This window comes from Epinephelus fuscoguttatus, linkage group LG14, assembly GCF_011397635.1.
Source record: "Epinephelus fuscoguttatus linkage group LG14, E.fuscoguttatus.final_Chr_v1".
Classification (NCBI taxonomy): Eukaryota; Metazoa; Chordata; class Actinopteri; order Perciformes; family Serranidae; genus Epinephelus; species Epinephelus fuscoguttatus.
Genome location: NC_064765.1, coordinates 1443368 through 1467490, shown reverse-complemented (window position 1 = coordinate 1467490; position 24123 = coordinate 1443368). Strand labels below are relative to the sequence as shown.

Here is a 24123-nt window from a genome sequence, read left to right as displayed (position 1 = left end):
AGGGATTTGACAAAGCCTCAGCTCCACTTCTCCTAAATATTGATACTCACGATGTTCATTACACTTCATCTAAATTAGTGTTTTAGTTGTAAGTAATTTCAAGCATCGAAAAATATTGTTTGGCCGTACTTCCTGAAACTGCTGTAAATAAGAGTAACAAATACAGACCTATTTCTCAACGTCTAGTTTCACCTAACATTGTAACATGTTTGTACCAAAACATCCAACATGTGTTTGTGGTCAGACAAAGGCAAGGAAATGCAGTGCAAAGCAAATTTATTTGTATAGCACATTCTTTTCTTTACATAGAGTGCAAGAAAAAACACAGGGATTAACATAATAAGCACATGGCAGTTCAAACAAAGTACTAAAAAAGCAATTAGAAACAAATTATATGTGTGCACTTGCATTTTTCCAATGTTACATCACATGTTTGAGGCGGGAAAAGCAATAGCTCAACTATGTCCTGAAAAAACATTGCTGTATGTCTCAATTTAAATCACATTTAAGCACTTTCAATGTATATTTTCATGCTTCTGATTTAATGAAAATACATTTTACTTAATTCAGATAAGCTTGAAAATGCACCTTTAAAATGCCTGGGAAGTGCTTGACTGTGATTTTATAACATGCAGCAATGCATTTCAGGAAGTGTTTGTGATTATTTTACTTCATCAGATCAGATGCTATAGTGCTATATGTTTAGTGGGAGCCTTCTACAAAAGGGGTTACATTTCCAGGGATTTCCAGCACTGGACCTGTTGTCTTCATTAGCAGTGGCATTGCTGAGTGGTCCTTGGGTGCGAGTGTATTCTGAAAGTAGAAGTAGAGTGTGTATGAGTATATTTTTATCATTGTCAGGAATCCACGATAGTCAGAGAAATTGTTTAAAGGGCCAGTGTGTAATATTTGGCATGGTTTATTGTCAATCTGAATCTGAATCTGAATCTGAATATTCTACCCATTAATATGTTTATACAAGTGTATGATCGCTATAAAATAAAATTCGTTTGGTTTTCGTAGCCTTATAGTTATGCTTACATATATATATATATATATATATATATATAGCAAGGACCTTGCTTTAGAGAGGTTGCCATCTTGCGCCGCCATGTATGTACGGCAGACCGAGTGGACAATCCAGCCAGCCAGAGAACGCGTTTCACGTGTATAAATGAACTAACGAAGACAGCAGAAGGAAGGAAGAAGGAGGAGGAAACAGCAGAGAGTGTTAGTAGTTCGTCGATAGAGAGTAGTGAAAAGATTTTTAGTTATAAAGTTTGCGAATGGACCACACTTACCACGCAACAGGAGAGAATGAACCCGAACCGTCATCTGCGAGGAAAAGAAGACACAACTTCACTCCTTGTGATGCAGTCTCTGCGGTGCTTTTCCTCCTGATGATATGTCTCCCCAACGATGGTAGCAGTAGCACCGAATCCCATTCTGTGCATTCAGCCTCTCTTCTCGCCCGCTCAGCATCAAACACATGGAGTTCCTCATCTGTATGCTCCGGCTCAAACAGGTATGGCTCTGGGTCTGTGTCTACAAGAAACTCTTCAAAATCGCGTTCAAAGTCGTCCATTGCAGCTACTATAGTCCGGAGATATTGCTAGGCTAAATAAACAGCTGAGCTCTGTTTACAGGCTACGCTGTCAGTCAGTGTGCGGGCTGGAGATTGGTGGAGCAGAGAGGGGAGGGGGTCCCCACTCGGTATGGTAAACGAGTATGTGTGTACGAAGTGTGTGTGTTATGCTAGAAGAGTCAGAGTTTGGGACGGAGTCTTTTACCCCCTGGAGTGTTACCGGAGTTTCAGGAGTGCTCAAATAAACGGGCCTTTTTCCCGAACGCTCCTCTGGTCTCCTGCTCGTGAGGGATTCATTACAATATCGTAACATGGCTTAGATTTCTAAATAAATATTCACCTTGTCGCTAGATAGACCTACTCCTGAAAAATTCTTGTCTGCGCAAGGCTTTTTGTCCCTACGAGGCCACCGTCATTTACCCGACGGGAGGGGTGAGCGAGTGAGCCCTGCAATCTAGAATTTGACCACTGATGTCACTGTTTTCAACCCATTTTACACACTGGCCCTTTAAGTAACGTTACAGAAAAGCATATCATCAGCATTACTGTAGCATATCCAAACTCAATCCTCTGACACTTCGGAATGAACCACATCATTCATACTAGTACTGTGTATTTTTCCAATACTGCAGCAGTCTGCTCTGCACACATGTAAAAAAACAATTGTGACAATTCAAATAGCTGGCTCACATGAGATGGTGAGCAGCCTTCGTATGGTCTTAAAAACACTGCACATTAGACAACGGTATACTTACATTTTGATGCGAAAGCTGTGTTACCAACTGCTCCTTTAGTGAAGTGTTCGGCCGTGGAGACAGAGCACAGCGGGCCATAATCTGAAAGCCACGCCCCCAAAGGGGAAACGTTTCAGATCCAGGGGTGGAGTCGTGAGATTTGGAAATCCGTATCCAGTCAGATTGGGATCAAGGTGATCCACCCTGCCAATGTTTGGAAATACCCAGATAAAGTCAGCAGGATCACCTTGATCCCTGACTGGGAAAAGGAGGATTTCATTGTCCGGATTATTCTGATCCAGATTACAAGTTTTGAAATACTGGGCCCTGAACGCCACAGCACAGACCTTCATTAATTTAACTTTAAAAAGATTATTTAAGCACTCTTTTTATGGCTAAATGATGTTTGAGAGAGGAGCAGAGAATCGGTGCAGTTCTGCTTTTAATGGAAAGCTTTAAGAGACGGCAGCAAATGAAATACAGGATTTAATAAAATGTTTCTCTGAAAGAGTGAAACTGTAATAAAATCTGATCCTGTGATAAAATACTTCCTGATAATGTAATACATCATCACATTATGAGCACGACGAGTGTTCCACTAATCATCATGTGTCTGCAGAGGTTACTGTGTTAGCTGGTAATTGGCTACATTAGCATGTTTTATTAACACAGCTCTGATACATTAAAAAAGGAGCACACTCAGATTTCTATGGCATCGAGACACAGAGAAACACCGAGGCCACGCGGCAGCAGGTAGCAGGGAAACATGGTGGGGAGTCGCTGCTGAAGGCAGCTCTGAAGTCCACCACCTGGGGGATGAGTGGCGTGCAAGTCCACAGCACAGAGTGTTTGAGGAGCGGTGGCGTGAGAGCAGGCGGGCCGAGCAGGCAGCGTGCAGGCTCGGGTCACCTTGACCGATCTGTCTCCCACTTGAAGCGGGGAGGGAGACAGAGAGGCGTTTTCCTCCCAGTTAATAGGTCTCTGCAGAGGGTGAGATGAGGCAAGGGCTCTCCTCTCTCCCATCGCTGGTGTGGACGCAGCCACAGCTGGACTGGTGGGACAGGAAACGCCCCGACAGCTGAGAGAAACAACACATCCTCCTGAGAAGGGTCTGTCACACGCCGAATGAGCTACCGCATAAAAAAAGTGCACAAAGACAAAAGACGAACCCTTACAGCAGAAGAAGCTATTAAATGAAAGTAAATTCATCACCTGCATATTTCTCCATGTTTCGGGGGCACTGTATCCTCCCTGGAGAGCCATGTGGCGTTCTGCTGCACAGTCAATCGTTAAGAAAAGTTCAATTTACATGTGTTTGTGTTTGGGAGCGCGGAAGAGGAAGCGGGGGAGACGAATTTCTGCATCGTGTTCACACCGCACAGCAGGAGGAAAAGACATTTTTAACCCACAAGTGACAGATACAAAGCAGTTAATAAAGTGTCTCCAACAGCGAGGAGCGTCCACAGTTCTTTTATAATTTCATAAAGTGATGTTGCACTTGTGCAGAACGATCCCAGCACACTGTGCCGCAGCACTGAGCCAGAACGACGACCACGGCCTCAAAACTCTGCCTTCAAGGGCACCATTATTCTGCCTGAGCCAGGCATGGCTGAATCCATTTTGAAGGGTGCACAAAGGTAACACTGATCCAAAATAACTTTCAACACTTCAAGAATACCCTGATTCCTGGATCTGCGAGGATCGGGCATTTCAGTCACGTAGCCCACGCTGTTTTTATCGAGTGACCTTAAATGAGCGGTGAGGTTTCAGGAGCCCTACTTTACCGTTCCACACTTGACCACATGAGCGTTAAATCCTCAGACTGACTGCCACCGGGAGAGAGTTCAAGTGGGGGAAGTTGACACAGACAGCAAGTGTTAAAGGAATATTTCACCCAGAAATGACCATTTGTAGATCAGTTATTTAAAAATTCTTGATGAATCAGGGTTTGTGCGCAACAACAACAAAACATATCAAGACATCCGTTAAGAATTTTTCAGTATAATAATAAAGTCTCATTTATCCAGGCGTCTGCTCAGTACTTCTCTGACAGACAGCCAGGGCTCTCTCACATTTTCATGGATAAAATTTCAAAATTTTCAAAACATTTCAAGCACTTTTCAAACATATCAGAGTCAAACTCTATTCAAACACACTTTCAGTCCGCTGGCAAACATGAAGGAGAGACGGAACGTGGAGAGCAGGTTTGCAACGGTGTGAGTTTTTCATGCTATGATAACCATTGCAGAAATTAACACTGATTAATGGCATTCCGTGGTGACCTATGACCCCGTGTGTTATTGAAGGCCACAGTGTCCTTGTCACATGATGGAGGCAGACAAGACGACGCTGCTCGGCCCTGTGGATCGAACATTTACATTTAAAAAATGCCCAGATGTGTTGACAGGAGCACTGTTCCAATTTTGGCACCATCGGAGAACTTCCATCTGAACCATCACCTCAACACAAAACATTTAGCAGCGAACATGGAGGTCTGAGCTAGCACAGCCTCTGATGCTAAAGCTAGCAGTCAGCCTCGTCACGCCACACTCGACCAGGTGTTCAGACTGAGTCAGTCTACCTGTGACCGACTCACTAACTCCCCTCAGACCAGTGTGGGTGGTCGAGGACAGGAGGGACAGCTGTGTCCAACACTCAGCAGCTCTACTAAGACACGTCTGATAAAAATTTTTTGGACTGAAATCTTCTGAAAACTTTCACAGCAAAAACTGATATATGGGATTAATTTAGATTAATTAATCAAAAAACATTTTCTCATTGCTTGACAGCCCTGTTAAAAAGTAAAATAAAGTTGAGATTGACGCTGCAATGCTTCTTCAAACCCTTTTTGAAAATGAAAGTTTGTATAAAAAGTCTCCGTTTTGAAAAAATAACTAAAACAAAGTTGAGATTCTCCGTCCAGTTGCACTTTTTTTTTCAATATTGTAGATAAGCAAATGTGCACCGTATGATAACCGTCAGTTTAATATCACGGTGTACCTTAAAATCGGTATATCGCTGCAACCCTAGTGGAGAGAAAATGAAGAAATGATGGTAAACAAAACGTCGCACACTGATGCATATTGACGGCTCCAGAAAATTAATTTGCTCTTATGTTACATTACGTGGAAGGTTATCTACGAAAAGTTCACTGTAACAGTTTCATTACACACAACAACAAAATTCCAGGACTCTTCCAAAACTTTCAATATTTTTTTTACTAATTCTTTGACTTCTCCAGGCCTGGAAAATGTGACTGTCAAATTCAGTGGGACTGTGGGAACCCTGGACAGGCCCTTTTTTCTGAAGCAGAGCTAAATGTAAAACTTACCTACGCTCTCTTCAAAGCCAGACTCCATTGAGAAAAACAGTAATTTTACCTCTCTGAACACAGAAGCTGCTGGTCTACTGCTGCCGTGATTGGTTAGTTAGCTTGAGTGACTGTGTGACTTTGGTGAATCTGAACGAACACTTTAAAACACCAAAGTCACACAGTCACTCAAACACACGAAGTGATGGAGGCAGCAGTAGAGCAGCAGCTCCTGTGTTCAGAGAGGTAAAAGGAGTCTGGTTTTGAAGAGAGTGTAGATGAGTTTCATTTTCAGTTCAGGTTTTATGGAAAAAATGCACTTGTTTGTGAAATACAGACTGGATAAATGAGATTTGTATTACACTCCATGAGCTGTGTGTGCGTTTGTGAACAGATGTTTTGATGTGGTTTTGCTGTTTGATAGAGGTGGACCCCTATGACTCCAATTCATCAAAAACTTTCTCCGATTTCAGATTCTTGGTTCACCCGGGTGGCATGCGAGAAAAACAGAGTTGTTTTCTTGAATTCAACGTAACACGGGGTGAGAAACTGATATACATGTGGTCACTTGAAGGGTGAAGTGTTCCTTTAAAAGCTGCATTTTTATAGGGTTATTTGTGGATTACTGCCCCAGCCTCTGCGTCTGAGGACTATATTTGAATAGAAGAATAACTGAGATGACCTGGACCTTGCAGAAACTGTTGAAAGATTTTACTTAGCATCTCTTCTTTTCTTCCATGTGTCACCAGCACTGATTTCAACAAAAAAGAACCCTCAGAAAATCTGGATCCACAGCATCTTTCTTTTAAGTCCAGCATGACATCCATTTCCAATGACATGATGAATCCAAATTAACAAACAAAAAGCAGCTGCAGCTGAAATCTGCTCAGGATTGATATCACCAATGGACCTTTAATCGAAGCAAAACACCGTGGGCAACCTGCACTGAAATGTTCACCTTTTAAATCACACGTCAGGCAGACTCTGTCACCAATTAAACACAGAAATGCCCTTAACCATTTCATCGACCGAGCCAATGAGATTATAGGCGTGAAGCAGATCAAGTGTGTCTGAGAGACGTGATGGACGGCTCTGTGTAAAGCTCTTTAAGACTGTAACCATCCACTACACCGTCAGTTCCTCCAGCTCACCTCCGGCATCTGTTCCTGTCTGCTGGAGAAAAAAATCCCCTCAGCAATGTCATCAGAATACTTAAATAGATGTGTCAGTAAATGTGTACAAGTTTGTTGGATGTTAATGCTCCTGTCTGTTTTTTACACGCTGTTCTATTTTTACTCAGCGTCTGGGCTGACGATAAAAACGGAGCTGATTATTAAAAATTAGAGGATGTCCCCAGGCTGTGTTAGTCCTGAGCAAATGAGGCTAAAGATAAGGTTTAGTTGGATCAAACTCTGCTTCCTGTTCTGCTGAAGTGAAATCAACTCTCCAGACTGAACAACAGGAAAAACACTTTGTCGTAACAACTTGGGAGCGTTCACAACATTCCTCTAAAATGGTCACCTGCAACGCTGAACCCACTGTGACATCATCAGGTGAATGGAAACTTGTCCTAAAGAGTTCACATGTTGTTCAGTACATGTTATGGATCCAGTTCAGTCAGGTATCTGTACAGATAAGATCTGTATCTGGGTCCTTTCTGCTGAGTATGACATTAACCTTCTTCTTCATCACAGACACAAACACCTGGAGAACCTGACAGCTGCGTCATGCTCATTGATTTCATCAAAGCCTTTGATACCATGAACCAGAAGTCTTCACGGGTCTATCCAGACCCTTGGACCCAAAACCAGACCCAGGACCAGTACCAACTTTAGGCATCACAAACACTGATGGAAATGTCTATGCTTCTTGTTAAAAATACCTGGTTTTATCGCCACACACAAGGATGGAAATGTCCCAACCTCCCATTCACAAAATACCAGGTTTTGTTGCCAGAGACATGGCCGATAATGTCTGGACTTCTCCTTAACAATATTTTATTCCCTCAAGCGTAGCTGGAAATGTCCTGACCTTCAGTTTGAGAAACTACCTGGTTTCGTCTCCATCTCTCATTGAAAATACCCACATTTGTTGCCACAATGGGGCTGGAAACAAATACTCATTTTCCTTTCCACAAACACTGCTGGAAATGCCTACAGCTCTTGTTAAAAATACTTGATTGTGTCGCCACACACACACAGCTGGAAATGTCCCAATCTTTGGTTAAAAATACAAAGATTTATTGCCACAAGCATGACTGGTAGAGTCCTGACCTCCAGTTTAAAAAACAACACAGCTTTGTTTCCACAAACACTACTGGAAATGTCCCAGCCTCTGGTTAAAATACACAGTTTTGTTGCCACAAAAATGTCCGGAAATGTCCGAACTACTTGTACCAATATCTGATTTTGTTGCCACAAGCACAGCTGGAAATATCACTGGTACCAGCAGCTGTCTTGCCGAGGTCTCACGCCATCCATCATCCACAGCATGGCTGGAAAAGTCCCAGTCTCATTAAAAAAATACCCGTTTTTGTCGCTTCACTCACGGCTATAAATGTCCCAACCTTTAGTTACAATAACAAAGACTTAATGTCACAAGCACGGCTAGAAATGTCCCGGCCACTCGATAAAACTGTCCTGTTTCACTGACATAAACAGGCTGCAAATGTCCCGATCTTTTGTCTTATGTCACTTGTAGCGGCAGCTGTCTTGCCACCTGATGTGAGACTCTGCTCATATAATTGTTGATATGATAATATGAAATGTAAAATGCAGCATATTATTCATACTGGTCTGTTTAGACGGTCTGTGTGCGTCTCTGCAGCAGACGTAGATATAAAGACGTATGTTGCTCCGCTGACACTGTATTGAACATTGTACCGTGCAGTCATTACAGAGAAGAAAAGGATAAACTGAGGTTTAAAATAGCTGTGATGATTGTATCAGTGTTGATATTGGATTTTATTTAGACTCAACTACAGGCCATGGCGGCGTTGGCAGCAGCCTGTTGACAGTTCTTTTTGGGAGAGTGGGAGATATTGTATCTGGCACAAACGCTCTGAACCTCCTACTTGTAATGAGACTGTGGTGAACGGGCTCTCCTGTCTGCTGAGCTCAGTTTGGTTACCCTGGTCATCGTTTTGTCCATTTGGAAGACGGACTGTAAACACATGGCGTATCAAGTTCAGGTCATGTGTATTAAAGCGCTATGAGGGGACGCATGCAGACACCCGTGCACTCTGTGGATAGTGTTGTTGAACACTGTTGGCAAGCAGGAGTGGAGAGGCACAGAGCCGCGGTGTATTCCCATGATTCAGAAATGATAATGTATTACAGAGCATCATGGAGAAGTGCTTGGTGAGGGGGGAACAGCTGCAAAGTAAAGGTGGAAAGATTGTTTTTTCCTTTCTTCCCTGCTCATGTGTGAACTGCATTCACATCCAGCCATCTGCTTCTGGGACCGGGGCGTCCGGGGCAGGAGCCGCCGCGCTGCTGAGAGGATCCTCCTTATCATTACGGATGATTCTGGAAACTAATTTGATGCGGAGCTCGACGTGCTCACTGATATCTTCATTGTATTCGGGGACTGTGCTTATTCAGAGGATACCGCCGCCAATCTCTCCCACTCTACTGCGCTTTCACAACGAACCATCTGCCGGAGGTCTCGCTGCATGTGAGGCGGCGTGTCTATATGAGGCGAGGGGAGAGTCGGAGAGGAGTTAGTGAATGTTTAATGTGTGTTTGAGAGTGTGGGCCGGTGTGTTGGTGAGAATGCTTCTGAGAGAAGTGCGACTGATTCTGAAGACATGATGGAGACATGTTTCTCCTCTGACGTTCATCACCGACTCCTCTGCTCGCTCCCATCACTGTGTTCTGTTTCGTCAGCAGGATCAGGGTCAGGTATCTGGTCTCAGGTTGGTGAAACACTCTGATTCGTTAAGCTCCAAGGCTGACAGATCCTGCATTGAATTTTCTATCCTCTGCTCTGTTTTATTAATAAGGAGGGATGTATTAGCCCTTTAAAATCAGACCTGCTGCTGACGCTCGTGGGAGGTTGTTGTTTGTATGATCCTGTTTCAATGGGTCTAAAATAAAAACCACAATAGCTTGAACATTTATTCTCTTTGCGGCTGAAAGCTGAGACCTTTGTCTCCCCCGTCATCCTGTCACGACCTTGCGTTACCTCGCCCTGCCTGCAGTGCAAATGTATTATTTTGCTGTAATTACGCCAGAATTTCCCGGTAATGGCTGCTGGAGATCGGGGTTTGCATAATCCTGCATTATATCGATCTAAAATAAAAACCACAACAGCGAGAACTTTTAATCTTTTGCAGCAGAAAGCTAAAGGCAAAAACACATTGGAGGGAAAAAAATACGCCGGTTATATTCGATGTACAACCCCACACTGGCAGCAGCTAGATGTGTGTAAGAACTCCTGGCAGACCGCCCTACAGCACTTCACACCACTGTCCTATTTCCAGCCTCACTGCCCCCAGAATCAGCCCCCAGCTCCCGTAGCAGCTCTTCTTCTCTGCTCCTGCAGCAGCTCGACTCCTCTCCTCACCATGGATGAATAAAGAGAACTCTGTAGCTGTTGCTGTGTCTCATGTGTGACGAACAATCAATGAGGAGAAATATCTCGAGCTAAATGACCCACAGTCCCGTCATTATAAAGACAGTGGCCAAAAAGAGATTGACTTTGATTAGCAGCTGTCCACACATGATGTTAAGCTAACGCTAATGGAGGAAGTTCAGATCTGTCAGTAAAGGCAGTAAGAACTTTGTGTGGTCATCTGTTGACGAGCTGCAGCATGACGTGTCCAGTGTGTGGTAGGGGCGGCACGTGACACACATCACATGACGTGTGGCAGCTCCGGTGTGTTTTCAGCTTTAGGCTTCTGTCTTATCATCACGTTGTATGGTGTTGACGTTACCGCACTACGTGACGTGTGGTAAAAACATGCGGCGGTGCCAGAGGAACAATGATAAATCCATTAAAAGGCCTTTTTACTTTGCTCATAAAAATGATCATATCTCAAAAACTAAATAATGTTTACAGTTCAAATAACTTATGGAGTGTTAAGTAATATTTTGTTCATGTTTCTACATTAAAACATCTTTTGGAACAATATGATTTGTGGATTCATTTTGTAAAATCTCATGAAAAAACATGTCTGATTTTCATATTATTTTAATGACACAGTTTCAATACTTTCATTAATTATTCTGGTTTATTGACTAACATAACCTTTTAGCTCAGGTTGTACAGATTTGAGGGATTTAAAATATTTGAAGATACTCAAAAATAAAATACCAGTGTAAGCACTGCTGTTTCTGTTGCAGAGCTGAAAGGGTTAAACATTCAGGCAGCAGGATTCTCATTTTAGCTGACACTTATTAATCTTATTTATTAGTTTGTTTGTTTGTTGTTGTTGTTGTTATATGTTTTGTAGCATATGTCGTGTTACGTGCTCTGTGTGTTCCTAATATTTGGGTCAGTACACTTCATTAAAACACATTTTAAATCTTACTCACAAACTTTCTTGGTTAACTGAAGTTTTTGTTTCGAAGGTGTGTGTGTGTGTGTGTGTGTGTGTGTGTGTGTGTGTGTGTGTGTGTGTGTGAGGAGGAGGCAGAGGGAGCGTGCACGTGTTTACGTACATGTGCCACGGAGCAGCAGGAGCAGCCGGGATCGCTGAAAGGTGTGGACAGGGTCGGCGATGGCACGGGTCAGAGGTCACACAGTTCTCTCCATCAGCGGAGGTGGGAAAGGATGGGGGCAGACAGGAGAGGACGGAACGAGGCGAGGAGGAGCGGTGACACGGCCCCCCTTCCTCCCCCCTCCCCCGCCCTAATACTGAGGGTCAGCAGTCTGCGGAGGCAGAGGGCACGGACACAAGGACGACGCCACAGAGTCGCTTAGCAACTTTTACAGCCAGTTCTGACTCATCCTCACCTTCTGCATCGGACCGTCCGAGAGGAGACGTGTTTTAATAACATGGCCACTGGTGTACGGTCAGGTGTATCTGCCTGTGTATCAGTATTATAGGTATACTACTGACTAACACGCCAGAATTTAAAGAAGCTATTTCATGTTAGGAACTGTGTATTTATTCTGTTAGATATTTCTTATTCATTATCTGTAACTGTTTTAAGGGTCATTGGGGGGTGGGGTCTGTCCCAGCTGACACAACCCGTCCTCACTCCGACCTCGTCACATGTCCACGTTTGGTCATGGACTTTCCACGTCCACATATGACGTCCAAGGTACCCTCGGTGTGTTGGTTGTTGACGTTCTGGGACGCCGTGTCAACTTCAGCCTGTTACATGCATTGTCTGTTTTCAAAATACACTTCTGTTTTCACAGGAAATGTACAGTTTGATACAGTCTCTTTCAAAATAAAAGCACTACATCAGTACGTCAGTTTTCTGCCACCTTAACTTTCATTGCTGTCCCTCTGTGTTTCACCCTGGCTTCGCTGGGCGCCTAAACAATAACCAACAATACGTGGGGACCATCCACGCATCATGCCGACGTGAAAGGACGCCTTTTTTCTGTCTGTGTCTGACGCTGGAAGTCACTGACCAAGCGGCAGTGTTCGACAACTTCAGAGTGAGACCTGGTTGTCTTGGACTGTGGTTCAGGTCTCACACCTCCAGTGGGTCATCAGTGAAGGTTAAGAGTTAAGGGATTATTTTTAGACGAGTGTCTATGATGTGATTCAGTAAAATCCTGCACAGTTTACCTTTAAACTTTCTCTCATCAGCGGCTGGTAATCCCAGCAGCACCTGCAGCTTTAAGGCGCAGCTCAGCTGCCTGCAACACGCACACACATGATAAAAGCTGAGTTTTCTGAATAGAAATGAGCACGGCAGTTAATTAGAGCAGAGATCCAGCAGAAGCATCCTGTGGCGGGGTAATATATCATGATGCAAAATACTGTAATAATAGCAGCGCTTTAACATTCACTCTTTTCGCCTTTGGACAGAAAAAGATCTGGTTTCACTCCTGACTGTTGCACCCAAAGAGATTTCTGGTCAGAGTGTGAGTTCTGAAAAGCCTGCACCACGTAACAGTTGAGTCATACGTATTGATTCATAAAGGTCAGGTTACTGCCTGACTCTGTGGTGCACGGCGCCGCGAGTCTTTGATGTTCATGTTGGTTTTCACAGTGTTTCTTTCTTCTCACTGTTAAACTCTGGTTCTTACTGTAGCTCCTCAGAAACACGCTCATCATGACAGCGTGGGTATTTACCCGACATCCATCGCCGCCCTAACGCAGACATGCATCACACATAACTTGACACATATTAGACGTGTATTGCACCCTGAGGTATTGACGGAAATGCAGAATGTGATAATGTTCCTGATCGTTGCCACGGCAACTCACATGATTAACTGTGTTGTAGATTCTGTAAACTACGCCAGAGGCAGGCCGCCGGGAGGAGGCAGGGAGAGGAAGTGGCTTAAACGTCTCCAGATACCGTCACATATTTATTACTCCATTAAGCTGCCCCCCCCCAATCACCACCTCCCTCCGCTATAAATATGAGCGTCAGCCGAGGTGTCAAGGCTCAAGCTCCCGTTAGAAATGCCTGCTATTATGTCATAAAATGAGTGGAGAGCTGCTCAACGGCCTGTGATGTGTAAACTCTCCCTCTTTCTCTCTGGTCTGATGTTGTACAGCTGAGGTTGGGGGGTGTTAATGAAGTGATGTGCGAGGTACGGCGCGCCCCTCTGAACACACACATATTTCCCCTCCCGGGAACCGACCGCCACCGTTTCACTTCTCCCTTTGATGGCTGTGTGAGGGAAAGTTTACAGTCCACACATAAAAGTTTCCAAAGAGCGGCAGCCGATCAGAGGAGAGATCTGAGGCTTTAACAGTACAGGTCACTGTGAAACTGCTGCGCTGTCTGAAGTCAGACTTTCACTGGCTCTATCAGAGTGTATTAACCTGAGAGTTCACTGGTGAAGAAGCACTAAATGTACTGTTGTAATCCTGATTGTAAGCAGCTCATAATGTACAAGAAGGTGTGACAGCAGAATGAATACACCAGTTCAGTTCTTCTGAAGTTTGTCTGGGTTTCTGAGTGTGTTGTGACACTAGGGTTGCAAAGGGACGAGATTTTCATGGTACCATAACCACCTCAGAAAAATAGTTTTCAGAATTGATATTATTACCAGTCAGAATGATCCTTAAAGACTGAAAACAGAAGGCTTATTGTTGGTTGAATGTTTTAATACTATAATTAAAATTGAATCCATTTTGTTCATGGAAGTTTGTGTAGAAAGTCTCCTTTTAGAAGATAACTCAAATAGACTGTGAGAGTCTGGCAACCTGTCCAACCTGGTGTCCAACAACCACCGACTCTCACCCAGGAGGTCGGTGTTCACCTCCTGTAAGATCGTAAAGCCAGAACCTGTTCTTTTTTCCCAAACCCAACCACGTGTGTGTGTTGTTGAAGGAAAACCGACGCACCGACGTGAAGCTTTTATTTTGAAAGAGACTGTATGCAAACTGTACATTTCCTGTGAAAACAGAAGTGTATGTTGAAAACAGACAATGCATGTAACAGGCTGAAGTTGACACGGCGTCCCAGAACGTCAACAACCAACACACCCAGGGTACCTTGGACGTCATATGTGGACGTGGAAAGTTCAAGTAAAAAGTGAAGTGGCGAGCGGCTGCAGTGTTTCATCCAAAGATCAACATTTTTCATCTCTTGGGAAAAAACAAACAAAAAACCTTGAACATGCAGAGCTGAGCGCAGAATAAACTCTGGCTGCTTTGTCACGCTGCTGGCATTTGTAGTGTAGCTCAAATACACAACGCTCACATTGCAAATAATTTAAAAAATATGTTGACCTCAGGGAAACGCACTCAGGTGGACACGCCCCTTTCTGCATCGAGTCGACGCCGTGCTCATTTGGATTAAAAGGCAGCTGCCTTTCATGGCACAAAATGGCTCCTGTTTTTCGGGTCTGTCTTTTGCCATCTGGCAGCTCGAGCTCCTTCAAAGGGACCGTCAGGTCTCAGAGGAAGCTTTGATTCAGAATCACACAGTGTTCTCACACACACACACACACACACACACACACACACACACACACACACACACACACATCCAAGCCCGTCTATGCAAACAGATGCACAGCAAACACACATGTGAGGAAAAACATGCACCTGAACACTTTGAAACCACAACAGGTGGGCTCAAAAACCTCCGCCAGTCACAGCAGGTGTTCGCCCGCAACCACGGCGAGAGGAACCTCACACACACACACACAGTCCTCGGCTTTTTTCTACTCTGTGCAGAAACACACACCTGAAAACCTGTCAGCACCAGAGCATAAAGTTACTGTGCTGGAAAGAAGCATTGAGCTACACAGGAGCAAACACAGGGACTCAAACTCGGCTCGGCCACGTGCTCAAAAGCATTTACAGTATGTTCATTTATGAGCTGGACACTGTGCACAAACACACACAGCTGGTGATAAACTGACATCTTGACGCCTTGAACAAACCACCCCTCCCTTCAGATGGTCCATGTGAACTACTACAAATGGACTATTTTTGATTGTGATCCCTTAAAATGAATTTAGACATGAAGTGTTCTAGGATTTATTAACGTGTGGTATAATCACATTGCTTTAAAGGTAAGAGCTGTGTATGTGCGCAGGTAGCTCCATGTTGCAGTCAGGCGGTTCTTGTGTGTATGAAACAGACTCCTGTCGGTGCCTCTGCACAGTTTCACTGTGTTTTACAGTCAACATTAGCAGTTACCTGAGAAGAAAAGCCTTTTGTTTGTTCTGCATTCAGCTGAAACCTCTACACCCTCTGTATTGTGCACTAAGTGCTTCATTTTGCACAGATTTCTCACTCTCTAAACAGCCTCATTAAGACTAAAAGTTCTCTGTAGGAGATTTTTGGCCTCGTGCAGAAACACACTCATATTTCTCTTAATTTTCTGTGAAGAGAAAAAACAAGAGAATCAACTCGTTCTGAACAATGACTGTAAAAAGAGGGTCTGTCAGGCTGGAGACACTGTCACGGCAATGTGACCGTAAATGTTTAAGACCCATCAAATCTGAATTTAAGACAATGAAACACCTTTTAAGTAATATTAATATCATTTCTTTTTTTAAGAAATATTTTCTTATATTAACTGAACTGAATTTAAATTGAGACATTTTATGACTTTTAAAGGACCTGTAGACAGCCTGCTATATTATCTGTTTTCATCTGTGTATGTGACTGAGAGCAACAAGGTCTGATTCCTTGTATGTGGACAAACTTAGTTGGACGTTAAAGTAGATCTTGCCTCTAATTATTTCATGGAAACTGCTGAGCAGCTAAAAAAGTCAGAAAAGTTGATTCCAGCTGTTTCTAGTTCCTTTCATAAAGAGCGAACAGTGACATTTACATTTTGAGGCTCAAGCTAACACTGTTATCCAGAGCACCGTACACTGAGTGTGACAACACAATGAGCTTACACTGCACACAGTCTGACGACACGCAGCCGGGAGCAGGAAGTCCAAGCATCAGGGCTGCAGCCACGAGTTCCTCTGACCCTGCACTGAAAATCCACCGGCCACCATTTTCCACCGCAGCGGCCTAAGTGAGGTGAGTGTGGGCATAATTAGCTGCAAATGTGTGTCACTGTACAGCTGATGCAAGCGGCGAGTAACACGCAAGGATCCGGGATGAATGTGGGAACGAAGCCTGGAGGGGACAGCGCTGAAAAGAACACAACGGTCCCAGTGTCAGGGAAGCAGCGAGAGCCGGCCTCGCCGAAAACATGATTAGCTTTCTGTTTGCCCAAAATTATGTGTCACGATGCGTGTGTGTGTGTGTGTGTGGTACATGTGTATGCATGAAGCAGATCTGCTCTGTGTAAGTGTTTCTGCATGAGTAGGACGAGGTAATTAAAGTTAAACCCAAACTAGAAATGAGACTCCGCACAGTTTCATGAACAAAACTCATTTCCTTTCTTCATTTGTGATATTGTTACGTTGGTGTTTAGTTTCATCAACATATAACTCAGAGTATATGACATCACTCTCAGCTGCAATCACTGGATGTGTGTGACATGATGAGAGTCTGAAATCAGAGGACAAGATCTGGATTCTGAGCAGTAAAACAAACCTTTACCTGCAGCAGAATATAAGAATATTATTCCCAAACATAATTCTTCACACATAAAACATGTTTCCTTTATGGTCTCTGTGTCTCTGGAGGCTGCTTCAAAATCTGCTGTTCCTCTGTGATCCAGTGACGTCAGTGGTGCTCAAACTATGAGCTGTTTCAGCTTGTGTTTCTAGTCTCTACCTCTGAGTACTGGGAGGCTCTAGGTACATTATTTGACCCACCTGAAGAAATGCAGCAGAGAGCGGCTGTGGCTACAGCTGAGCCGTACAAGAGAGCATCGCCAACAGGGTACCATCCAGAACCTGAGCTGCAGAGAGCAAACAGCCACCAGTGGGACCTTTGCTCAAATTACCCTCTGATGCTAGCTACACTCTACTGTCAGCTGAGAGCCCAGTTTGAATGAGGTGCTTCAATGTATCTTCATTCGCTGGTTGTTGGGCTAACTGTGGCCAAACGTTGGGCTAACTGTGGCTGAATGTTGGGCTAACTGTGGCTGAATGTTGGGCTAACTGTGGCCGAATGTTGGGCTAACTGTGGCTGAATGTTGGGCTAACTGTGGCCGAATGTTGGGCTAACTGTGGCTGAATGTTGGGCTAACTGTGGCTGAATGTTGGGCTAACTGTGGCCGAATGTTGGGCTAACTGTGGCTGAATGTTGGGCTAACTGTGGCCGGTTAAATTGATGCCATGTTTTCCAGATTTCTAGCTGAACAGTGAAATAAGTTATTTCAGAAATCTTTACTTTTTGTCAACAAATCTGCATTTGTGACCCTCACCTTCACATTTTTTATAAACTCCCTCATCATCACTTTAGCTTTTGAAAAGAACTGTAAATGGCAAACTGATTATTTGGGTCCTGATTTTTGGGACAGAACTTTTTCCCTCCATCAGCTGAAGCTCAACAGAAATGTATGCTGACTTCCAGAAAGAGGTCAAATTAAAAACTAACGGCAGCAGCGCCACGACTACCAGAAGGAAGGACAATGATGTCACAGAGAACATCATTATTAGGACTCCCCTCAGAGACGGCTGCGCTCTGCTCGTGTGTCTGCAGCATTAAAGTGCAGCCACCTCTAAGAAGGAGATTCATCTTTACAGAGAGGGAGGGTCATTACGGCTGCCACCTGCTGCTTGAACTGCAGGAACTTAAACGTACCTGCGCTCCATGAATTGGCTGCTTTGTACATTTTGACTTTGACTAAAATAACCAACACGCCTTCTCAGTGTGAATCTGATTGTCATGTTTCAGATCATTTGAGGCATTAAAATTCAAAACTACAGGATTCAAAGGAATTTTTCAAGAAAGGACTGCAAAGCCTAAAAAGCAATATTTCCACACTTCATTTTAATGCTGTAGATGCTGGAGGAAGGACTCACTGAACCCATCATTATTCCACAGTAAAGAAAAAAGCCTTCTGGGTTGTTTCGATTTCTTTAAACCACTCACAATTGTTTTAGGTGGTGTTAAACTCATGATACAGCAACAGTGCCCTTGAAAACAAAGTGTCTGGATTTAGTGGAAAGGGAGACAAGCTGTGTCTGAAATAGACGGCCAATGACGGCCTTACAGGTACAGTCTACATCCTGTGAGCCAACTACTGCAGCATTCACAGATCTGATTGACAAACATTACTGTATCTATAAACTGTCCTGTCTAACACTTAGGACTCTTTACAGGAAGTACCCAGCATGTTGAAACGCTGTATGAGTCACCATTGTGACTGTCTTACAGCATTTTGGAGACGTGATGCAACAACTCGCTTCAGTCTCAAATCCATGCATGAGGGTTTTAAAACAATGAACTTGCATCATCTCATTCACAGCTGAGGCGCCTGAGTGCTGCAAACACTTGATACGTGACACCTGAGGTTTGGCCGAGTTCAAGAGTCTTGTTAAATTGAGAATCTACGTGTACGTGATGCAGGTTGACGCCACCCACAGCACACGTCCTCCTCACCACCCGTCTCACCTGGAGGAGAAAGGATGCTTTCACAACCGTAACCCATGACGAAGACGTTTTAAAAATAATCATCATCATCCTCACTGTGACCTCGTCACATGTCCACGTTTGGTCATGGACTTTCCATGTCCACATATGACGTCCAAGGTACCCTGGGTGTGTTGGTTGTTGACGTTCTGGGACGCCGTGTCAACTTCAGCCTGTTACATGCATTGTCTGTTTTCAAAATACACTTCTGTTTTCACAGGAAATGTACAGTTTGATACAGTCTCTTTCAAAATAAAAGCACTACGTCAGTACAACACCACCAACTGATGTTTTTTTTTCCTTTGACAACACACACACATGTGGTTGGGTTTAGGAAAAAAGAACAGGGTTTGGCTTTACAATCTAACAGGAAGTGAACACTGGCCTCCTGGGTGAAAGTCCGTGGTTGTTGGACCAACCACCACCCCTCTTGTCCTACTCAGACTTCCAACCCCTTAGTTTTCGTTGGTCTTGTGTCATTTTTACCCCTCACGCTGCCGGGAGCCGTTAAACAATAATGGTAACTGGCCACATATCATGCCGATGTGAAAGAATGGCTTTTTTCGTCGGCGTCTGATGCTGGACGTCACTGACCAAGCGCCAGTATTCAACAACTTCAGAGGTGGTGGTCGCACAGATCGCTGCCATCTCCAGCACTGCCTCTGTTAAAAGGTACAATATAACGACTTCCTGTAACGTCGCCATGTTTGTTGCTGTCAGAAATGTTTGACTCCGCCCTCTAGTGCCATCTAGTGGATGTATCCATGTAAACATAAAGGACGCGTGTGGGCAGTGACGGTTACAGCGTTTAAAATTAATATTTCGGCATGTGAAGGAGGATAAATGAGCCTTCAGTACAGCCCAGGCTGGTTCTATGAAAGCTGTTTTAACAAACCCTCCTGTTGGGGAATTTAATCTCGGCCCCACAGTTTTCTGTAACCTCCCCGCGCCTCTTTACAAAGGTCCACCGCTAATTCTGTTTAAAGGCCGGCCTGTGGAGGGTCCAGCTGGACGGCAGCGGCTGGGTGCTGGAAAGAGGGCGAAGTGGGAGCAGGTGAGGGGGGATGTTAAGAGGCATCCCGAGGTGAGGGTGATGACAGCACTCTTGGGCGAGGTCACAGCCGAAAGGCACTTCAGCCGGCGCGCTGAGCGTGAAAAGCACAAACCAAAAGTTCACATCCAGCACAACAATAGCTCGTCTGCCCTCAGATGCTGGCAGAGAAACACACTCCCACATGCACACAACCTTTCAGCCACTCGTTCAAAAGGTGGTTCAAACCCTTCAGGAAACGCACTATGAAAATTCATTTTGTCATTTTTATTTTTCAGGGAGCAAAAATTCAATATGCAAAAAACTGCACTCACACTGACTGCTTATAGTTTCCACATCACTTTAGTTAGCTGACCTGCTGCTACATGCTAACCCTGCTATAAATAGCTCAAACAGCCAGATATCACTCAGGAAGTCGGTCTGACCGTCCAGCTCGTCATGCCGCATCGTCAGCCCACTGAGAGCTCGTCCTATTTCCTTTTACTTGGACAATGACTTAAAGAAATGAAGTCATAAAGTGAGCAGACCTATTGTGGCTGCTGTCATCTTAGGAGGAATAAACCAATCACACGGGAGCTTTGTCAGGATGCCTGCACTGGGAATTTTGAAAAAGTGGGTTAACGTCACCGACGCTTAAAACCTGCAGTGCATCACATAATACTCCCCCAGCCTGTTTCCTGATCCACAGGTTCGACACGGACAGCTTCATGTGTGATTTTTCCTCCTACAAATCAATAAATGAATTAATATTTTTACTCTAATTTTGGTTTTGCAGAATTGTTACACAACCTGAAAATCGTCTGTCATTTTCATCTGTCGTGCACCCTGCAGAGCTTCCCACAGTTCGGCAGATTGCTTTGGCATCCTGTGTTCAGTCCTTTCAAAAAATTATTGACTTTTTCCAGTTGACTCAGTGCAGCTTGAAAGACACCATGTGCTGTGCCATAGGAGCAATTAATTATGGTCACTGCACTTCAGTAATGCACTTTCAGTGACTGACAGCCTCAAATAAAATGCTGTTTATAAAATTTTTTGGAAATACTGGAGCATTAGAAACGCTGTGATGTTCATGAATCAACACATCTGCAGGTTTGGAATTAAAATGCATCTCATTTATGCATCTGGACAGTTACTGTTCTGATTATTACATCATTGTCTCACTTGATTCAAATGTTACACCTGCAAATGTTCTGTATGTCAGTATGTTTTGGCTGTTCTAAGTATAGGAGGAACGTATTTTAAACTAGAACCACCACCCTGTGGCTGTATGACTCCGCCCACCAGTCCACCCTGTGGTTGTGTGACTCCGCCCACCAGCCCACCTGTGGTTGTATAACTCCGCCCACCAGTCCACCCTGTGGTTGTATGACTCCGCCCACCAGTCCAGTGTCTCTGACAGTCTCCATCCATGTCAGTGAAAACATGGATGCTTCACACACAGAAGATCTATACAATCAGCACAGTTTCAAGATTAGAGTCACCAATTCAGTATCTGACCAAATGTCTCCCCTTCTGTTCCTGAGATATGACGTTAAAACATGATGATGTCACAGTCAAGCTGACCTTTGACCTTTTGACCTTCATTATTTCATCCTGTTAGACATTTGTGTCAAGTTTGGTCAGAATTAGTGAATGAATTCTTCAGTTATGGCCAAAAATATGTTCTATGAGGTCACAGGGACTTTTGACCACAAAATTCTAATCATTTCATCCTAGAGTCCAAGCAGACGTTTGTGCCAAATGATAAGAAATTCCCTCAAGGTGTTCTTGAGATACTGCATTCATGGGAATGAGATGGACACAAGGTCACAGTGACCTTTGACCACTGGCCACCACATTCTAATCAGATCGTCACTGAGTCCAAGTGAAAGTTTGTGCCAAATTATTATTTTATCTTGATAGACATTTGTGTGAAGTCTTGTCAAACTTGGTATATGAATTCTTGCGTTATTGCCATAAAACAAGGTTGGTGAGGTCACACTGACCTTTGACCAACAAAATCTAATTGATACATGTTGAGTCTAAGTGGACGTTTGTGCCAAAATTGAGGAAATTCCTTCAAGGCATCCTTGAGATATCGCTTTCACAAGAATGAGATAGACACAAGGTCACAGTGACCTTTGACCACTAAAATCTCCTCAGTTCATCATTTAAGTGGACCTTTGTGCCAAATTTAAAAAAAAGAGACAACTGTTTGGGTTTTTATTGCCTTTATTAGAGTGGAGCTAAAGTGACAAGAAAGCAGGAGAGTGAACGGGGATAACATGCAGCCACAGAGTCGAAACCCAGCTGCTGCAAAGGACTCAGCCTACATGGGGCCAACACTCTACCTGCTGAAATAGAGGCTGTCCTGTTTGTGCCAAATTTGAGGAAATTCCCTCAAGTTGTTTTTGAGATATCGCATTCACAAGAATGTGGCTGACAGAAGGTCACAGTGACCTTTGACCACCAAAATCTAATCAGTTCGTTGTTGAATGGTGTGAACGCACAGACAAACAGACTAACGGATGGACAACCCAAACACATATTGCCACCAGCCACGGCTATCACTACACCCATTAAAGGCTTTAAAACGTGTGTATTCAGTCTCACTTCCTCTGAATGATTTGAGGAACCAAATGTCAAAATCTTGTAATATAATAACTCAAATCTCCTCAGAAACAGAGAGACGCCACAGCGAGCTCTGTGCTGGTCAGCATTCATGCTGCTGTTTGTTGAGTGATCTGCAGTTTATATAATTTAAAGATTTCTTTGGGTAGTCTTAGAAAAAAAACCTCACAGCAATCACACCAGCCAGAAATAAAAGCTTCTATGAGGTTCTTCGCCTGTCAGAAAAATGGCTGTACTTCAAATAAGGATAGAAAAGCACAAAAGTAAAGGCTTGATGTTTTGTTCCCACGATTCTGAGCTGATGCACCGGGTCTTCGCTCCAGGAATTAAAACACTGACTCATCTCTGCTCAGTTTGAGGGAAGAAACTGTGCAACACAATCGGCAGGATAAATGTTGGCACTGTGCGTTTCTGAAAACCACGGATACGTTATGTTTGTGCGGGATTATGTAACAGATATGTTGAAACTTTAAACAGTGCTGAGGTTAATGTGTGGTCATGTTCAGGAACATGGTTTTGGCTTAAGTAATCAGTTTTGATGGCACAATTGTGACTGGAAATGATGACGTGTGGTGCAAAAAATCAACTGGTTTTATTGTTTGTTGGTGTCGATCACTGGTCTGCAGCTCAGCAGCTGTTTCACCTGTCCTGATGCCGTCCACCATCTCCTCCAAAGTCTATATACTTAGGCTGCTTTCACACCTGCCCTGTTTGCTTTGGTCTAGTCGAACTCAGGTGTGTTTGCCCCCTCAGTGTGGTTGGTTTGTGCAGGTGTGAACACACCAAACCAACCGGACCGAGACCTTCTTGAAGATGTGGTCTCAGTCCGGTTCCAAAGGAACTCTGGTGCGGTTGGTTTGTGGTGAGAAGGTGTTGCGACCTGGATGTGAAGCAACTGCAGTCACATGACACATTGTTTGGGTTAAACATGAGCATGTTACAGTCCTGGAGGATTATTAATGTGCACCTCCTCCTGTACTGCCTTAATATGCACATTCAGCACATCCAATGCATCAAAACATTGTTTTCTAGTTGGAGCCGCGTTTGCCTCGTTTTCAAACTGTATGCTTTGACTAAAATGAACAATGACAGCAATATAGTCCACGATGAGCAGCGCTAAAATCAACCTGCGTAGTTGTCCCTCCATTGTGACATTAGAAAGTGTCACATTTATCTTGCAAGTGTACTCTTCTTCAACGTTTGCTTTACTTCCTGGATTTTTCCCACATGGAAATTCTGACCAATCAAGAGCAGCTTTCTCACACAAGGCATTTGATCTGGTCCTCTTGTAAATGCTGCCGTGAGAACACCAACCAACTCTAGGCAATGATACAACTTTGGAACAACATGAGTCCCTGATTCAGACCAGAGGAGACCACTCTAGGGCTGACAGCAGCCTACAACTATTCGTTAACTAAACACACAGAACTAAACAGATGAGGGTCAGATGAGTAACTGGAGCGCTTGCAGTGCATTTGTTTTTCCTGAGCAGTTCTCTATCCACAGGAGAGACGGGGTTCATGGAAGTTTCAAGGGTAGAAGTTGGGTTCAAAGCAAAAAAAAAAAAAATCAAAAATAAATCACAGTTCAGCTACTGTTTTTGATTCTCTGCTTCCTTGTTATAATTTAATGACTGTTTAACAGCTGACACAGTTTAAAGGAGGAAAACAAACACAGACTGAAGAAAACAGT

The 24123-nt window shown here is 43.9% G+C and overlaps 1 protein-coding gene across 4 annotated transcripts in view; it reads right to left on the bottom strand.

Moving 5' to 3' along the window:
* Positions 1–24123, bottom strand: part of atrn (attractin) — a 251182-nt gene that overhangs the window by 78263 nt on the left and 148796 nt on the right. Inside the window, exon 27 of one of the 4 annotated variants that reach the window (XM_049596082.1) lies at positions 260–813. The exons of the other annotated variants lie outside the window; for them this stretch is intronic. Coding sequence (XP_049452039.1) covers positions 703–813 — 111 coding nt within the window. The 3' untranslated portion in view covers positions 260–702. Of the gene's footprint in view, positions 1–259; positions 814–24123 lie in introns of those variants that run through there. 4 annotated transcript variants of the gene reach the window in all.